Source organism: Gracilinanus agilis, chromosome 4 (assembly GCF_016433145.1).
Source record: "Gracilinanus agilis isolate LMUSP501 chromosome 4, AgileGrace, whole genome shotgun sequence".
Classification (NCBI taxonomy): domain Eukaryota; kingdom Metazoa; phylum Chordata; class Mammalia; order Didelphimorphia; family Didelphidae; genus Gracilinanus; species Gracilinanus agilis.
Genome location: NC_058133.1, coordinates 348,292,221 through 348,312,972, shown reverse-complemented (window position 1 = coordinate 348,312,972; position 20,752 = coordinate 348,292,221). Strand labels below are relative to the sequence as shown.

Genomic DNA, 20,752 nt, shown 5'->3' with positions numbered 1-20,752 from the left:
AGCTGTTTTGTAGATCAGGAAAAATAATATAATATAAGCATTTCATAAATTTCAAAGCTCTAAATAAGTGCTAGTCATTATTATTATAATAAACAATATATCTAGGAAGTCTCCACTTTCAAATAATTTGTATTTTAGAGAATTAAAATAAATTCCAAGATTGATTTGTGACCTCAGAGACTTCCTAGCCGTGTGATGCTGGACAAGTCTCTTAACCCCCAGTTGCCTAGTCCTTACTGCTCTTCTGCCTTGGAAACAATACACAGTATCAATCCTAAGAGAGAAGGTTAAGTATTTTTATTATTTCATATGTGTGTGTGTGTGTGTGTGTGTTTATATAATATATATCTTTGCCCTTTTTCTATCTATTTTACCTTTCATTTTATCTATTTTTATCCATTTAGCTGAATGGGCTTGAATTTCTAATGGACCCCTTTTTTATGCTTGGGATGATATCAAGCAGGCCAGTGTTGTTCTCTGATACCACTTTGTTCAGAGAAACCCAAAGGTGTTTTTTTATAAAAACTGCCCGGATGGTGATGTCTACAGCTTACTTAACAAAATATCAAATATAATAAATTGATTTATATGCTGTTTATAACAGCATTTAGTACCCATTTAAAAGTTTGGTACAGTTCCAATAGCACTAGGTATCTGTTATCCTTCAGTGTTCTGCTAATTTTCAAAGAAAATGGCACTTTTTTCATTGAGAATTAATTTGCCTATAATTATCCCTGCACATTTGTATTGGCAAAGGATTTTCATTTCTAATAATTAAAACCATAGAAATATTTGATGTTACCAAGGTAAAAACTTCCATATAAGTAGGACTGCCTTAGCCTTTAGGAGTACTTACCTAGGAGTGGGTTAAGCACGGATTCAACAGGATACCAGTGTGTTGAGGGATGTCAAAACCTATTACATGAACAAGGTTTAAAATTAGAGAATCAAATACAGTTTGCAAGAAAACTGTCCCAAGTATCTCTAGGCTTAACAAAAGAAGTACTTGGTCAAATCCCTTGTTCAATATCTTCAGAAAATGTTTTGGTACAGTTAAAGGTGGTTAAAATATCCATCTAAGTGATTTTTTAAAATGTCTATAGTTAAGCCAAATAGAATTACTCTATATCTCACAAAGCAACCTTTTAATAAATGTTTATTGAATTAAATTAAAATGAAGAGACACTATAGCATTAATTGGCTTCCAGAATCAAATGGATGATATTGTTAGTAGTTGGGTTTCTAAATAAGTGTTTTAAGACAAGAGTTCCTTCCCCTCAAATCCATTGAATGGGTATAAAAGAAAAAGAAAAAATGTTAATTAATTAACATATATTTTCTCAGGTAGTATTACTACTATAATTGTATGTTTGTATGTGGGGAAGTTAGTGTCGTGTAATTCCTTTGTATTTAATTGCCTTGGATTAGGAAATCAGGACACCTATATTCTTGACCTTGCTCTGCCTGCTGTGCAGCCATGTAGATGTAGGGAAGTTGGTTCAGTTCTCAGATTTCTTGTTTAGAAAATGAAAGGGTTGGACTAATAATAAATAACTTCATATTTCCCATAAAGCATTCTTCAAAGCAAGCCAACAGGGTAAACGACTTCAGTCTTTCTATTCTCATAGAAGAGGAAAATGAAGCCCAGAGTCACACATCTAGGAAATAAGAGTCAGGATTTGAACTCCAGTTTCCTGACTCCCACATTCAATGCTTTTTCCACTATTAATTTAATTCTACTTCAGAATTTCTAAAGCACGAAGTGAAAAAATTCCCTAACATCGAAACAGGAAGCAACCAATAACAGATTTAAAAGTGTAAGCAAGTAGTCATGTAGATTTACTGGAAAAATACCTTCCTAGACTCTCTTCCACCCCCCCAAATTCCTGTCTCTCCTCCCTATGCAGTGTGACTTTACTTAGAAGCTTTTGTGTGACCGTTTGCTGATGGCTTATTAGGGATGTGATACTGCTTATGAAGAATCTTTCTATCTCCAGCTTCCTCTTTTCACGCCCACCAGCAAAACCTTTTCCCGTTTGGGGCTGAAGGAAATGAGTAATGCTTAACCCATTTGTGTGATCAATTCACTTAAGCAGCTACTGTGAAATGTTAATCACAACTTTAATTTGTACTGCATTAGCATTTTGATTAACTTGTATGCTTGCTAGCGCACTTGAAGCGCTTTTACTCATAGTTACAGCTCGGAAATGACTTTTTGATTAATTAAGTTTGTTAGACAGCAGCTGAGCTTCCTGAATGCTAACCTTCTGGGGCTAAAAGTTCAGGAGAAAGTTAGCATGAACAACTGTTGCTGCTGAAAGGATTCTTATAAATGTACTTATATTATTTTAATTATTGACAAAATAGTGTATCATTACTTTGAAATTGACCTGAACCTTTAAGGATTGTAGACTTTTTTCCTAAAGAAAATTTTTCTGCTTTTTCTAATATTGTTTAACTACTAGAACCTACTGAACCGGAATCATGATTCCTTTGTTAATTTGAAAGGGTTTTGCCTTCATTTGAGGTGGGGGAGGTGTTTGTGTTTGGATTTGAAGTTTTAATTTTTTACTAATGTACTTGTTAACATGAGCTTTTATAGGTTTTTTTTCCCCATTTTTGTATGATCCTATAAATCAGCCACTTGGATTTGGAGAATTACTGAAAATCCTTTCCTTATATTAAACCAAACAAATCAATTTTTTTATACTTTTTATTAGCTTTTTGAGAGTATATGGTACTATTACACTAGAATACATGCGATCTGATTTTTCAGAAGTTTTCATTTTTATGATACTGTAATCAGATACATTTCAAAGACTGCATGGAGACTACATCATAAATCAGAAGAAAGGGATGCCTAAGACTTTTTTGTGAGGGATATGGTGGGGTGGGGGCATAAATGAGAAAGTAAGGGCCCATTGAATACTAAGAGGCTGGTAGACAGCACAGAAAAGACAGAGAAGGAAAGAAGTGCCATCTGTCCCACCCTTTGAAGCCCTAACAAGGTGTAGATCCTTTTTCTAGTGTACTAAAATGCCAACTTGCACTAATTTTAATGAAATACTAAAGTCAAAGATGTAAGACTCTTATACTGAACAATATTAAAGAATATTGATTATGCCTCCTAACTTTAGATCATAGGATCTAATCTCCCAGAGATACCTTAAATATTATCTGGTATAATTACACACAAGAAGCCCTTTGCATCATTTGGAATATGTGATTTTTATTTGGAATATGCGATTTTTTAAAATATCTGGAAATAATAGCTAATTAGTTAACTGATGCTAATGAATTTGTTTTATTTACATTAAATATAATGAATGCAGCAACCAAAATTTCTATTTTAAAAATTAAACTATGTAGTTTTTAAGTATTCAATTCTGCTTAAAAGATGTTAACACCTATTTCCCTGTATTATTGAAGTTATATCAGTATTAACTTAAAAGCATTAAAATTTTAAACATTTTAGATGTGTTTAATTTCACTCTTCATCAAAAGTAAAATTCAGTAAGTGACTCAAAAATTAATACAAAGCAACCTCAAATGGAATTTGAATTTATTTATTTCTCATTATGTTAGAAAGAGCACTGAGTTTTGAGGGGTAGGATTCAAATGCTACCTCTCTTGCTTCCTACCTGTGTAACTTTAGATGAGTAACAGAATCACAGAATTTTAGAGTTGAAAGGGACCTTGACAGCCTTTAGTCCATTATGTAACATTTGACAAGTATTCCTTCAGTCTGCTTAAAGACTTCCAATAAGAGGAAAATCACAACCTCACTAAATTTGTTATTTAATTTTTAAAATATGAGTTTAAGATCACCTGGTCTCCAAACTCCCTTCCTGGTTCTAAATTTTATGAACTATCTTATATAAAGCACAGAATCTGGGGTAGAATCAGTATGATCTTCTATCACTACCCAGTGAAGACAGACAGACACACACACACACACACACACACACACACACACACACACACACACACACACACCATNACACACACACACACACACACACACACACACACACACACACACACACACACACACACACACACACACACCATAGCACAACTATGTCACCTCACAAATTTTCTACTCAAAATACCAAAATTTGTTTATTCTGCAAACTTCTCCAGTAACCAAATTCCCCTTACTCATCTCTTTTCCTCCCTTTTCAATTAAGATACCTCTGGAATTCCTCTTGACCTCTTGTGAATAACACAAGAAATATGGGTAACATGGATAATACCCACAATTCCCACCCTAAGCAAAGATTACACCTCCCATACTTTCATCTCTTTTTAGCATCCCCACCCACCCTAAAGAACATTAAACCACTGTTTCTCTTTTACCTTCCCTTCCATCAAGTCTTTATTGTCAGCTGACTTTCCTACATCTTCTGTGTTTGACTGCTTGTGGGAATTGCTCCCCCAAAATTGAAATTGACCTTATCTTTTAAAACTGGAAATAACTAATTTCTGACATGGCAGTTATTTTAGAAATCTGATGTCTTCGAGTGGTCATATCCCCAGCTGGATAAAGCAAAGGTCAAAACCAATATTAAAACAGGAAAAAAAGATAAAAATAGCTCTGACCCAACAAATCTAGTTATTCAGAGAAATTGAGCCCATCACCATTCTTTTAGAGAAGTTTAAGCAGTATAAAGCAGTCACTACAAGAAGATGAGCAAAAGATCCCAGAAACTACCTCAGTTGGCAAATCCTTAACAGCCTTGATTTTCTGTTTTTAACTGTTTTATCTGTTTAGTAGTCTAGTTTGCAGATGATATTATATAGATTTTATCTATCCCTAGAACATTATATTATTTCATTAAGATAGATCAGCATTTGAAAGATATCAGCCTATCCTCCACACTAGCAGTGTAGATTAAATATATATGTGTATATATATACACATATACATACATAGATATAGATAGATAACATTTCCTAGATTATAATTTACATGTGAATTTCGTTTCTCCCTCAGTGTGCTTATCTTGGATAGTTCATAGGAGTCACAACCACAAGCAGTTTTAGAGATTATCCAGTCCAGCCCCCTTGTTTTATAGATGAAGAAACTGAGACCTTGAGAGAAGTTATTTCCTCAAGATCACAAATATAATAGAGCTAAATTTGAAATCAAGACTTTTAACTCCCAACTCTAGACCTTATTTTCCTATACTATCTTGCCCTTATGTTAAACACTGAACTGTGTCCACAGGGGAAGGTATTAGGGCATGGATTGCATTCGAGAAATTGTTTGCTACTAACCACTCTTTTTAAAATCCCATCTTGTAATATCATAATTCTACCAGTGATTCTGTACAACTGTCAATCAGGGAATACCACAGCATTGTAAGAACCAAGTTAAAGGCCTCCCAAAAAAGAAAAAAAAATACATGTGGTGAATGCCAAATAAGCTACAGTTCATTACCCAAAAAAAGAATCTCAAAGGCTTGTGTGATAGAAACAGAAAGTAGACCAGACATATAGTAAGAATAAGAGGTAATAAATGGAAAGCCTCAGTGCTACTCTCTAGTACTAAGAAAATATTAAAAGAACCAGACCTTCCATGGAAGATTTATTGGGGGGGGGGGGGAGAAGAATCGCACAGGATGAGAAGACATGATGAGGTTGCAGTATATATGCCAGGAGAGGTTAGTGTCCATTGAAGAGATCACAGCTCCATCAAAAAAATGCCCCAAGAGAGATAAGCAAACTCTCAGTGAGATATGAGAGAGAATAACTCATTACCAACTGGAACAATAAGGGAAGCTTTTCTAAAAGTGGCAGTATTGTGGCTAGGCTTCAAGTATAGAATCCCATAGAGTGAGGTTGGAAAAGGGGAACATTATAAGCAAAGGGAAAAGCATGATCAAAACCAGACAAGAAAGCAAGAGACGTGTTTCTAGCTGCCTTATGCACTTCTTTGATTAGAACTATGATCTCATCAATGAGCATTCTCATTTATTATTTTCATCCTATAGAATTGGTATCTAAGTCTTTTCATAAGTCCTCTAATATTATATTATTATTATTTGTTGACAGTGAGTATGGTAAAAGATAAGGCTGCATTAGGGTGGCAGCAAGTTGTGAAGGGCCTTGAACGCCAACTAAAGAGCTTGAATTTTACTCAGTAAGCAATAAAGAGGGAATTATAGAAGAGTGCTGAGCAGAGGAATGAAATAACCAGATCTCGATGGTTTATAATCATTTTAACAGTAAAATGAACTAGAAACATGAAAGCTTATAAAGACGCTTTTGCAGAATGCCTAGCCTGGCAATGGGAGTAAAAAAAGAGAAGAGATTTTTAAAACAATTATAGAAATAGAATTGACAAAACTAAGATCAGATGTAAGAGTGAAGAAGTTCAAGGTAATAGGAAGATTTTGAACATAAAGAGCTGGATAAGTGGTAGTACCAATGAACAAAATACATAAAATTGGAATGAGGAATTGATGCTACAGTAATAAAGGAAATTCAGGAGGCAATGACCTCTGGAGGTTTGCAGATAATAATGATAAAGACAGATAAAATAGTTATTACTTAATGATTTTCAAAGGAAGAAAGGTTTTTCATTTGAATCTAACAGTCATTTGTCAAGCACAGTATTATCGCAAGGTACTGTGCATAGATTCTAAAGATGCAAAGATATAAATGAAATAACCCCTACTCAGAAGGGACTTCCAGTCTCTGGAGTGTTGGCTACAATATATAAACTGAAAAGTAAATGCAAGATAATTTATGAACACTTGCAGGTGAGGAGACAAACAGACTGACGGAGAGGCAGTCAGGAGAGGCTTCCCCTATGAGATGGTACCTTTGTTGAGCCTTTAAGGAAGTTAGATATTCTTTGAGGAGAAAGCATGTATAATGGATACGAGGGACTAGGGACCACATCTGCAAAGGCACAGAGATGGAAACTTTTATCAAATTATGTTGAGAACTACTAATGAAGATATGGAAAAATGGAGGCACTAATACTTTGTTGGTGGAGTTGTGAACTGATCCAAATTTTTGGAGAGTAATTCGGAATTAAACCCAGGGAATTGTAAAGTTGTGTCTATCCTTAGACCTAGCACTGGATCTATTTCCCAAAGAAAAAGGAAAAGAACCTATATGTTCCAAAATATTTGTAGCAATTCTCCTTGTTGTGGTAAAGAACTGGAAATTGAGGGAATGTCTATCAGTTGGGGAATGGAACAAATTGTGGTATATAATTGTGATGAAATACTATGGCACCATAAGAAACAATTAGTAAGCTAATTTTAATAAAACTCAGAACTACATGGGATAATGAATAATAAAATGAGTAGAACAATGAGACCATCATGCACAGCTACAGATTTAATTCTTAAAGAATAGTCTGAATGTTACCTCCAGAGAGTGAACCGAAAGGTGGAAACATGAAAGAAGTAATTTATATGAACATGTCTGTCTTCCATATGATTCCTTCTGTAATGCTGGGGGGGAGGGTGGAAGGTATTGGGACATTTGTGGATAAATTCTATTAATAATTAAAAGGGGGTAGAGAAAGAAAAGAATTACTACAGCAGTTTGGATAGAACCATAAGAGTATTGAAGCGTATGTGAAGAAAAATAATAGGAAATAAGACTGGAAAGGTAAATGGAAGCCAGGTTATAGAGGACTTTAGAAACTGGACTGAGCTCATATTTGATACTAAAAGCTAAAGCCACTGAATTTTACAGCCACACAATCTAACCAGTATTTTAGGAATAATGATGTCAGCTCATGGAAGAAGAAACAGATCACATAAGAGCATAGATTTAAAGTTGAAAAGTTTTTATTTTATAGATGAAGAAACTGGGCACGAGAGAGAAAGTGAAGGAACAAATGAGAGAACTAAGACTGGAACCCAAGCCCTCTGGTTCTGGATCTATGACTGTTTTTTTTTTGTTTTTTGTTTTTTTAATGGCACTACCACCATCCTGCTGGTAATCTGAGATCAAAGCCTGGGAGCTGTCTTTAACTCTTTTAGCTTTGTTTAGCTGTATATCCAGTCAGTTTCAAAATTCTGTCAATTCTTCCTCCATGTTTCTCCTATTTCCTATTCCCATTACCCCTGCCGTGGTCCAATTCCTCATTACTTTTCACCAAAACTACTGCAATAGCTTTTTTTACAGTACCTAGCACACCATTCCTTGCATTAGCAATCACTTAATAAATGTTTATTAGATACATGAATCACTTAGTTTCCCCAACTTTGTCTCACCTTCCTTCCAACCATCCCGCACACTACTTGGTAAAAAGTTAGGCAACTAGCTCTAGAGGATTCATTAATCAGGAAAAGGTGAATTTATATCCTGCCTCAGACACTTATTTAAGCTAGCAATTCTTAGTCTAATCTGTTGGTTACTATGTGATTCTGAATACAGGCTAGATTCTAGTTTGAAAATAAAGACTCAGTTTGGTCTGACCCCCAATCTTATTTCCCACTACTTCCCTAGCCAGGTACACTATGCTCTTGTCACCATAGATTCTTGGTCTTCCTTTTGGTGAAAAGGAAAGAAATTTAAGAGTTCCACTTCATCTACATCTTTTGATTTCATTTATTTCATGTAAGCAGTTACTTAGCATTATTTCTTGCTGTCTCGCATCTGGATTTTGCTAGGGAAAATTATTGAGAAATGCTATAAATTTTGTGAAAACTTTCAGCTTCATCAGGAAAACTTCAAAGTCAAAACAGATGTTTTATCCAACTCTGCTTATGTGTAAACTGTAAGTAGAGCACAATTTCCAACCAAATTATAATCCAACATCAAAACTTAGATCAATGAAATTACTTTAGAGTACAATTTTATAAGTAATGATGCTTCATTGTATCTAAGTACTCATTTATCCCCTGTCTTTTATCTTATGTTAGCACTGTCTCTAGCAGATTTGTCTGAAGAGAATATGGTTCTGTTCATCATGGGTATGAATTTGCTATGATTTATTCCATTTGCTTCATAGAAAACGGATGTATTTCAACCAGCTCAGCAGGGGTATGAGAGAAGTATAAGATCTGAATTATCCCTGGATTTTAAAACATATATGTTTTCACTGTATTTAAAGGAAAGCTTTCTTATAGGCTGTTATACAAGCAGAACTGTAAAATCATTGGTTCTAGAAATTATTCTCTCCGTACCCTTACTAGTCCAACAAAGACTTTCTACATTGCAATTCAATAAACAGAAATCTGGAAACATCAGTCTATTCACCTATATGATTATTTAAGCAGACTGCACAGGTGAATAGCTTTTAATGAAAAGTTAATGGTTTTTTGAAACCATTCCTCTATTGTGCACATAGATGGCAACTATAGATTTGACCATTTGTTGAGAAATTTAAGATCATGCAAAATTATTTACAGTGGATTATAATATACTTCTTTAATTGGAAAGAGAAAAAAAATTAAAATAAATGACAGTAATTATTAACTAAGGAAAGACAGTTCAGAAGGAAAGAATTATAATTACATTTCTTCAGCAGTTAATTTTAGTCTACCAGAAAAGAAGTTCTAAAATTCTTTTTCTGCATCTGTTAATATAAGTGTGCATTTTAATAACATTTTCACAAATAGATGAAACATTGCAATTAAAATGCCATTTTAAACATTTACTGGATACCTCTAATCCCCACTACTCTCAACTCTGAATGCCCCAAATCTATTAAAATCGCATTGTAATATGTAATGTAATATAGGTGCCTAACCATGACTCATACTAACTCATATGTCTTTATGGCAGCATCTCTCCAGAATCAGTCTAATTTAATTGAAATGGATTTGCCTGTGTAAACAATTCTTTTGTTTAAAGAAGATTTCATTGTTTAGTTTTGCCTTAAGTGAATGCAGCCATTTGTTTGTCCATAAAACATTTGATTAAATGTATAGACTAATATGCATAGCTCTTCATCCTTCTATTCATGACATGAAATATGAGTTAGAAGTATTACAGGTTTGTACAGTTTTGAGATCATGAATACCAGCTTTTACGCTGAAAAAATAGAAATATATTTTGAGGGTGGGAGGGACCTAAAAGTTTTTATCTTTGTGCTGTCATTGATACTAAGTTTAAAAGACTGCACCAATATTACTCTTTGAAGATCTTTTTCCCTAAATTAAAATTCTTGAAAAATAACTTATTTTTCAAAAATATTATCATTGAAATCTAGTAAGTTTATATTTTTAGTGAAGTCTTCTGTTTATTACATCATGATAGTAAGTCCCAGTATCCTTCCTCTCACCCACCCCACAGATAGCTAGCTTATATAGCAAGTAATATTTTTTAAAAAGGAAAAAAATTTGGTGCAACTAATCAAGGTATTAAAAAAAAAAGCCCAAAAAAAATTTACAGTGTGTAGTTGTAGAACTCTTATCTCCACAAATGACTAGGTTGGAACTATCTTCACATATTTCTTCATTCAAGCCATGCTTGATCTTTATAATTCACTTGATTTTTTTGGTGGTGGTTCTTTCCATTTAAATTGTAGTTGTTAGTGTTTTGTTTTCTTGGTTCTATTTACATTACTCTGCATCAGTTCATGTAAATCTTCCATTTCTTCTCTATATTCATCATATTTATCATATATTAGAGCACAGTAATATTCCATTAATATATATATATGCATATATATATATATGTTAACTTGGGAAGTATTGTCATTTCTATTATATTGGCATAGCCTCACCAAAGGCCTGAACATTCCTCCAGTTATTTAACTTGTTCTTTATTTCTTTAAGGAGTGCTTTATAATTGAATTGATTCAGGGCTTTTGTGTGTTTGGGCAGGTCAAACTCCCCTCTCCCCCAGATATTTTATGCATTTTATAGTTACTTAGAATTGGATTTCCTTTTATATTTTTTCTTCTTGAATTTTGTTATAATTATATAGAAGTGCTTTTGGTTTTTTGAGGGCTTATTTTGTAATGTGCAACTTTAATGAAACTATTAATTGTCTCAATTTGTATCTTTACTGATTCTCAAGAATTTTCCAAGAATACTATCATATCATCATAGTTTCGTTTCTCCTGCTTTTTCTCACTTTATGTTTTTAATTTCTTTCTCTTGTCTTATTGCTACTGTAATAGTACTCCATAGCAGCAGAATGTGTTCAACAATTTTAAAGTATACCATATTGCTACTGAGCAATGTCATGTTTTATTTAATATTCCTTATGTCGTCTCTTGTGTCATTGAAAAGAATAGTCATTAGTATGCCTTGCATATAATAGGTGTTTCATTAAGTATTTCACAGAATCCCAGAGTTGGAAGCAGCCTTAGAGACCAGATAGTCCAACCCATATCTGACCAAGATCCCTTCTATGGCAAACTTTGCCAAGTCTTCTTCCATTTCCTGTTTGAATACCTCTGGTGAGGAAAAAACCACTACCTCCTGAAGCAGCCTATTCCATTTTGTTGGGAAGTTTTTCCTTCCTCAACTTCTCCCATTTCTCCCGGTTATGTATCCTGCAGAAAATGTCTGATCCCTCTTCCACAAAAGAGCTCTTGTCATATTTGAAGATAGCTATCAAGTGCCTCTTGGGCCATGTGCCCTTAAAAATGACTGTGGTTTGTCTCTTAGCTTCTGATTGTTTGGATTTTTTCATTAACTTTTAAAACACAAAGCAATTACAGAACAAATTTCAAAGCTGTTATTTGTGGTATACTAAAAAGTATACCACAATGTTGTCATATTTTTTTCACACTGAGAAAAATAAGAATAAAACTTAGAAGTGGAAGAGGCTCTAATTTGAAACTTGAGTCTTATCATATAATTCAGCCACACTATATAAAATATCTATAGAGGCCAGCAGAAAATTTAGAAAGTTCTTGTCTTTAAACATTGGGGTAAAATGTAATATTAATTTTATGAGATGTTTGTTTTCCTTTCTTAGGCAATGTTGGATGTTGCAGCAAACCAAGGCTGGTTAGTAACTGCCCTGAATATTACCAGTCTGATTCAGATGGTAATCCAGGGTCGATGGATATATGACTCCTCTCTTCTTACACTGCCACACATAGAGCAGCACCATCTTCATCTTTTCAGGTACAGGTTTATTTTGTTTGTGTGTGTTTAATGCCTTATTCAAGATACCGATTTTCTTCGTAGCATTTGAGTAGTTAAATTGCACATTATAGCATACTTTGCCTTTATTTCAGTTGAAAAGATGTCTTTTGTTCCTAGGGATGAATGCTCTAACATAGATTGTAGGATTCTCTCCCCACTTCTTACCTGATCTCTGCCTTGGGGCTTTCCTTCAAGTCTCAACTAAATTCCCACTTTCTGCAAGAAACCTTTCAGGTTCTTCTTTAGTCTTAGCTCTTAGGTTATCTCCAATTCATCCTGAATGTATATTTTTATACATATTTGTTTATATATTATCTCCTCCTATAGAATGAGCTACTTGAAAGAAGAAGGATTGTTTTTTGCCTGTCATTGTTTCCTTTATATCCTCCCCACTTAGCACATGTTTGGCATTTAATAAATGCTTTTTGACTTAACTTGATCTGATTTTAACCTCCCTGCACCTCCATTTTACTCTCTCAGACTATCAAAAGTCTTCACTTAAGCTCATTTTATCAAATGCTTTGACATCCAAGATAAAGTAAATTCTCTGTTTTAATTTTATCAGTTAATACTTGCAAAAACTGAAAACTGTTCTATGGCCATTCTAGTGCCACACTAAAAACTGGTCAAACCAAGTAAGATTCCACATCAACTGCAGAGTGGTTTTAAGTCACATTTGGAAAAAGGTTCAGATTAGTATTATGGAGTTTATCACTGAGGTCATGTGTGCAGGAATGGCAAGTATAAGAGGAGGTGATGGTGATGGTGGCAGCAGGTAGGTGGCACAGTGAATAGAAAACCAGATCTAGAATAAGAAAGACCTGATCCTGGACAAGTCACATAACTTCCTTCTCTCAGTTTTTTCATCTATGAAATGGAGCTGATAAACTTCCCAGGGTTGTTATGAGGATAAAATGAGATGATATTAGTAAAGAATTTACAAACCTCAAAACTCTATATAAATGCTAACTATTATTTTATCTCATAGTAGATAGACAGTATAATATGGTGGAGAGAAAGCCAGCCTCAGAGTTTAGGAAACTTGTTTTCATGTCTTGTGTTTCTGTCACATAATGGCTGTGTAACCATGGGCCAGTCTCTTAAGCTCCATATCTTAGGCAACTCTCTTAGATTCTAGGTGCCAGCTTGCATTGATAGAGTTTCCCCAATGGAAGTTTCCATAACAAGGATTCACAGATCCAGTCATTAACACTCCACCTCCACCCCCAGGACCCATATAATGGTGCAATATTAATATAGTTCCATTTAATGCCTGTTATATAAGCAAATAATAGCATTTATTTGTCCTAAACAAGTGGGATTTGTATGACCTCAACTCTTGGTATTACAACTGATACTGCCCCAGAGATTTCCCATAGTACATTTTAAATTTCATGTTTTCTAAAGATTTTAGTCAAATAATCATATCAGAGAGGTCCACCTGTGGCCATAAAAAAATCCGGGCCTCAGGAAGTGCTCATTCTACTAAAGTGCATGAAAGAATTAATGCACATGCAGAAGCACTGAACTTGTACCTAGAAAGAAACCCAACTTCCCAACAAACTCACTCATTGCCCATGAGTATTGTTCTATAACTGTTGGGCTTAAGTGCCTTTGAAATAGCTTGCTTTAGTACTTCCAGGATCATAATTTCACTGATGCATGTTCTCCCTCCTATGTGCCTTAGTAGACAATCTTCATGAATTGCTATGGCTGAAAATATTCATCACCTGGCAGCCTTCTTCTGATGAGTCTCAGAACTTTTAAGTATAATTTTCTGTGAAAAATAATATGGTGATCCTAAAGCATACTTCCATCTACTCTTTATATATTTTGTATGGGCATAGCTGTTTGCATGTTTTCCTTCCTGGTATCTCCATTCCTGCCCTTGTGAACTTCTTGCATTTCTTTACATTTCTTGTGCTTAGCAATGTAATTGCTTAATAAATGTTTGTTGACTTATTGAATAGAATATATTCTTTGTCAGAAAATTTTCATTTATGGTGATTTAGAATTTTTGTATTGTAATAATTGTGGAGTTTTTGTGTTCATAGGAAATGGAGCCAAGGAAAAAGAAAGGGTCCACCTGGAAGTTATCAGGGTCCCATTGAATGCCTTCCTGAATTGATTGCTGCTTGTGAAGGAAAAGAGAAAATATTCAATTGCATTATAGATGGGGAACTTCAAACTGCCCATGTGGCTCAGGTAATAGTCTCTTCCATGTATATACTGTGGTTAAAGAGTAGACAAGCAATCGTGAAGATGTTTTTGTACTCCTTCCAAAATAACACTGTGGTATCAACGAAAATGCCCTTAATCATATGTTAACTTTGTCACCAGGACACCATTGCCAAAGAAAATTGTTGCATTAACACCTAATGCCAGTCTTTCCAGAATAATTTAGAGTCGAACCTGGAAGCAAAAGGATGGACTGACATGAGAACTTTTCAGAACCCTTGCCAATCCCATTTCATTCTTTCCCTTGTTTCCTTCAGATATATTTGCTTGCCCTTCCTATTGTATCTGTTGCTCTTACTTTTCTTTATTCCTAATAATCACTAATTTATTCTTTATTGTATAACTTATGTTACTTTTGCTTCCTTAGTCACCTGAGAAGTGTGAACTGACTTTTAGCACAATTAGCAGGTTTCCAGTTTCAGTATTCATTCATTCATTTTATTATGATGATGATAGGGGTAGTCAGTGCTCCTAAAATCTAAAATATTTTTTCAAATGAAACTCAGTATTTGCTCACAGTCTGCTTTATTGTGAGAAGGTGCATTTATTTTCTGTTGAAAAACTGTGTGAGTCATCTCTTCCTGTTGCCTTCTGGGAGGATTAAAACTACATATTGTCAAGAAAGACTGTGTCCATCACATGCTTTTATTTCTTAAGCAGTTTTTAGTCCAAAATATCCCACAATAAACATTCAGTATTCATAACATGATTGACACATTGACTTGCAAATATAGATATGAAAAAAGGAAAACCTAGAAGCAAGTATGTTGGTGCTTTTTATAAAAAGAAGTTATTTTTGTGCTTGGGTTGCGAAAAGTAAAACAGGTTGTAAAATCTATGATTGACTGTTCAGTTTCTGTTGAACCCAAAACTGGCACCCAAAAAAACCTTAATATCCATAATAAATGTCTGTATTTATAACTAAATTACCATCAAAATTTTGAATAAAGACAATTTATTTAAATCAAAACAAGGCTTCTTTTAACAACAACAGATTTCTAACATAACATACATTGATTTCAGTCCAAGTTTTAGATGTGATGAAAAATTAGAACATTGTTATAATTAGTTCAGGGAGAACTCAGAAGTAAACTTACTTAATTTATTTGCATAAATTGCCATTCTGTTATCTTTAAAACCAAATGCAAATTGGCTCTGTCTGATATGATGATGGTTATTTGGCTCAAAAGTGCTTCAATTTGCAGAGCAATCTGGTGTCGTCTCTGCTGTGAGGCAATCCCAGGTAACATACAAATCCTGAATTATTCCAGAAATTAGTATGTTTAAAGCATCAATTTAAGTGCTAATTGCAGTAGTAATGAGAAAAAGCAGTACGACTGTGAGATTTGCATCTACTGCCCCATCAGTATGCCTGGAACGACTGCTGACTGGCAGAGGATTTGGTTGCTAATTAAATAATTGTATGCACGGCAGTGTTCTCTCCTGATTCAATAGATGAAGATTAATCCTCAGATAAATATGTTTGGCTGGTATTGAAATGTCTTAGCAGTTTCTTCAAAAATAGCTCATGTTTTATATACATGAAGATATATAAGTGTATGTATAATATAATATATACACACATGAACATAACACACAAATAAGCGTATGGATGCTTTGTATGTCCAAAAGCATGAATTACATAGAGGCTTAATGCTAATGCAGACAAAATCTTATTTTATTCTGCCTTTGTGAAATAATATCCCACCTAGCTAGAAATGGGAGTCGTCATCTTGGCATCTGGTTTGATGGCACAAGTGGGATTTGATGGGGGGGGGTGAAATCTCACTTTCTATAGAAAATGTCTTTGCTTTGCCTCACAAAATCAAATATTTCACACAGGAATGTGTATATTTATATATCCCCATGTTCTCTTTCCCACTTTGGGCACTCTTAGAATAACTCTTGCCAACTGATTTGGTCTCCACTTAGAGACTGGTGTGCTGCAGGTGCCTCCCTGCCATTTTCAACCCATAAGCACAGCAGGAGTGGCTGCTTCAAGGTTGTGATCATTTCACTTTAAGATATGGTACAAATCATAATTTCAGATGGCCAAGACTAACCATAGGACTGGAAATTGGCATGCAAAATGACTCTGAAAAATAGTACTAGATTTACATTTTTTACATTCCTTAGGGGTACTTTGGTTCATCAAGCCACTTCATTTCAATTGGATGTACTTGTAAGCACTAAAAAAAAAAATCTCAGCAAACTGGAAGCCAAAGCCTACAAGGAACTTTGTCGGGAAAAACGAAAAAAGACTTTTTCCACATATTTTTAAATGCTAAGTTTTAGGACATTAACTGTTAAAGTTGTGATTAAACAAAAGTTTTATTGGGATATTGTGACCACCAGCACAGTAAATATTGTGAAACTGGAACAGCAATTAATTATAAAATTGATTTGAGGCCTTTTTGCAATGTCCTTTCCCATGGGAACTGTAACCTCATTTTCCTCTGCTATCTTTCCATTTTTGATGAAACCATCAAAGCACATTGTTATCCATTGCTTTGGCATTACCATTGTTGTTGGCTTTCTTAGCATGACTGTCAAAATGCTAGGTTCTTTCTAGGGCAAACATTCAACCAAGTGGCACCATGAAATGCTTTCCTTTAAGAGAACTAAAACCAAGTGAGTCCAGAAAAATGTACTTTCATTGCCAGTAAGTCTTTTGAAAAAAGTATAGATCATCGATATTTGGTGATTGCTACTAAACTAAAAAAGAATACTTTCTACTTCTGGTTTACATTAGGAAAATTTTTCAGGTTGGGTGATTGGTTCCTAAAATCTTACCCCCAAGATATGCCTTCTTCTTTGGAAGTTAGAGGAGAGTCAGGACACATAATTCTCAAAAATATTTTGGTATTCTGGCCAACATTTTTAAAACTACTATATTTTGCTATGTGGTAAAGGACTATCTCAATTCTTAAAGAATTTGAATGGGGAATATTAGAAGTAAGATCACATATTCAGATGATGACCCCATCTATATGTATGTGTGTGTGTGTATGCGTGTGTGTATCCTCTTGCTTATGTTAAGAAAGCTTTCAAAAAACAAGACACAATATTTTATATTTAAGCACTAAGTTTTAATTGGCAGGTTTTTTCATGTGTACCTTTTTTTTTCTTTTTTGGAAAGGCTTGGAATTTCTTGTCTCATTTGCCAGTGATAGATGTTGACTTCAGCATTAAAGGCTCGTGGGATTCAGCTGAGGGACAGAACGAACTGTGTATCCCAACTTTGGCAACAGATGGACGAGATGACAAAAAATGGATCAAGTTACACGCTGATCAAGAGTATGTGCTTCAGGTCAACTTGCAGAGAGTCCACATGGGGTACCAGAAGGTATAGTGTTCGGTTTCCATTCTCAAATACTCTGCCCCAGATACCAGCACACACCACCATGCATATCTCCCAGATGACTAATGCTATCATGTAATTCATGAATTCTTTTTTCTCAGACAGCCTTAAGCAGACGGGGTCCAGTCTTTTAATATTAGTCATTATTCCCCATGTGCATTTGCGCCCACTACCAAAGGATCCACCATGTGTAAGATGGTACCTCAGAAATTACTTGAAAATTCTGAATATTCTTTCTCTGCTTCTGACACTTGATCTCCTAAAAATATTAAAACTCTTACATAGGAATTTGTTTTTAACAGCACAATACATGAAGGATAAAACCATTTCCCCTCATTTTAATTACTAACCAGATTTTTCAGGGTTCTCCACTTCAAGCAGAAGTTCTCATTAATATTAAAAGTTCCTTAGGCCTTTCCCCTCCTCTGCTCGCCCTATGATCACATACCAAAAGCGTATGCTTACTGTTTCAGTAACTTTCCATTACCAAGGCATCATTTCTAGTTGTTACTTCTTCAAACAACTTCTCTGGGGTCTTATCATCAGTGAAAATATATATGCTCATAGTTGTAGCCACAAAATTATCTGTGTTTTTCCTTGATAATCTTGATTGAAACTTAAGCAAAATCACTTCAATGACAATTTAAAAAATAGGAGAAAGTTGAGGATAGGCCAGCTACTTTTGTTCAGTATAATTCTTTAAGAAGGAGCATGATGTAGAAAAAAATGCTAGCCTTACAAGATGTAGTTTCAAATTCCTCCTCAGGATACTTTCTGGCCATTTGTCCAAGAACAAGTCACAGAACTGCTCAGAGCCAGTTTCCTCATCTGTAAAATGGGAGTGATAGTTACTTTGTTTTTTTTTAAGCACAACTACAAAGTAAGCCAAAAACAGTCCAACTCTATTAACTCTTACTTTTTTTTCTTCTTTCCTAGGGAAAACATGACAGCAAAGCTATTACTCCTAGATTTCCCAAATCTAAGGATGAAGGGTGGTTTTTGATATTAGGCGAAGTAGATAAAAAAGAACTTGTCGCTTTGAAAAGAGTGGGGTACATCAGAAATAGAAATTCTGTCTCTGTTGCTTTTTATACTCCTGAAACATCTGGAAGGTAAGATGAACTTCAGAACCAATATTCCCAAAGATTTAGAATTCTGTTTTAAGCTCACCATAAAAAAAAAAAAAATGGCATGCAGCAGCCATTCCCAAAGTGTGATCCAGGGGCCCTACAAGGTCCCCCTTTAGTCTTTTGCGGGGGGGGGGGTGTCTGTTTTCATAATAATACTAAAACATAATGAGACACTTGAATTTCTAATGTTATAAGTATCAACAGATAAAACATTTAAGAGCAGAACTTCTTTGGGAGTTCCTCACTAATTTTTAAGAGTATAAGACCAGAAAATTGGAGATTTGCTGGTATACAGTGTTGTCCTATTTTTATATCGTAGGTATATCTACACACTTTATCTTATGAGTGACAGCTATCTTGGCATGGACCAGCAGTATGACATTTATCTGAATATCATCCCAGCGAGTGTTTCAGCACAGATCAACACTAAGGTCTCTGATGCCTTGACTGACCTGGCTGTGAAGTAACCTGACCTGAACAATACCTTTGAAAGAAGTGGTTGTGAAATCTGGCTGTTCAGTCTTCTGGACAACATTGAAATTACTTGATGTTTGCCTTAGTGGAATCAACTTCTAACCTCAAGACACCTCGGAAATTGAAAAGTGGCTGCTGTATTGACTCTAGTAACCCAGAGTTAGCCACAGTGGCCTTATAAAAAGTTGCCTTTTGTCATTTTGTCTTCATTGGTTTCTTGAAGTGTAAAATGAATAAGCATGTAGGAGGATATTTTCATTTGTGTACATTCAAAGTGATATCCTTTATTCAGAAATTACTCATTAATCTTTCACCATCATACATGGTACTGTTTACACAAATATTTGCTTTTTTTTTCTAAGGAAAATTATACTGAGGAATGAAAATTTAGCACTACTAGGGAATGTTACAACAGTTTACAACCCTGTAGTGTAAAAAGTATAGGATAAATCTGTGAGATAATATAATCTAATTTGTTAGTATAATTTGTACTTTTAAGTGTGAATCTCACACAGTAGCCATCTAAGAATTTAGCATCCTTATGAGTGTTAATAAAACCTGACACGAAAGTACACTAAGGAGTCTAAATGATGATTACCAAGTGAACAGGATATGTTAATTTTGGAAAATGTAAACACCATAACTGATGGAAATAAAATGTTTAGAATACTCCCCTATGACAAATATACTCATTTACTTCTCCCCATCATATAACCTGTCTTTTTTTACATCCTCTTTTCTTTTATTTCCTTCTTGAATGTCAGATACCCATTCTCAAATTTATAATTGAGGGAACATTAGAATTTTTCATTTATATGATTATATATAGTAGTTTATGTTATATAACCCTGTCTCTATCCTTTCTTGCTTTGGGACAGGATTATAGAAGCCTTTTAGTTCCTAGAAGTCAATTTTCACCTCTGAACCATCAAATTTTTTGCATCTAAACATATTTCATCCCTAAGAAAAACTTTTCCAAAATAAAAGTTAGTAGGTAAAATAAAATATTTATTCATTTCTAAGTTTTACTTGAATAAAATTGCATTATCTGGATGAAAAGAACATAGAAAGAATAATTTTTTTGAAGTGATTTGAGGCATTCTTTGTCGTCTGAAGCAAATTAATTTAAAAGTATTTCTGAACAAGAGATGTTTCATGTACATTCGGTTCTTTTTTGTTGCCAAAAAGAAACAAGGCATTAGATTAGCCAAACTTTTCTAAAATTATTGTGGACACACAAAGTGAAGATGATATGTATCACATGTTCTACTGTCATGTTTTTTTTATATTTTAATTCTGAATTTTTTCCTTTGTAGAGTTTATTTCCCCATCCAAATGAGCATCTTTGTCATTGTTTCATAGGCAGTTGTTCGACTTGGGGAGAAAAAGGCATTGAATCCCCAAAATGAAGATTATGTAACCACACTTCCAACAAGTATTTATGAATTATCTACTATGCAGCAGAGCCC

General features: G+C 34.4%; 1 protein-coding gene across 1 annotated transcript in view; it reads left to right on the top strand.

Moving 5' to 3' along the window:
* The window catches only part of ASCC3 (activating signal cointegrator 1 complex subunit 3), a 357,810-nt gene extending 338,333 nt beyond the window's left edge, over window positions 1-19,477 (top strand). The window contains exons 37-41 of the mRNA XM_044675397.1: window positions 11,908-12,059; window positions 14,135-14,285; window positions 17,458-17,664; window positions 18,616-18,791; window positions 19,129-19,477. Coding sequence (XP_044531332.1) covers window positions 11,908-12,059; window positions 14,135-14,285; window positions 17,458-17,664; window positions 18,616-18,791; window positions 19,129-19,276 — 834 coding nt within the window. The 3' untranslated portion in view covers window positions 19,277-19,477. The remainder of the gene's footprint in view (window positions 1-11,907; window positions 12,060-14,134; window positions 14,286-17,457; window positions 17,665-18,615; window positions 18,792-19,128) is intronic.
* Window positions 19,478-20,752: the final 1,275 nt, after the last annotated feature.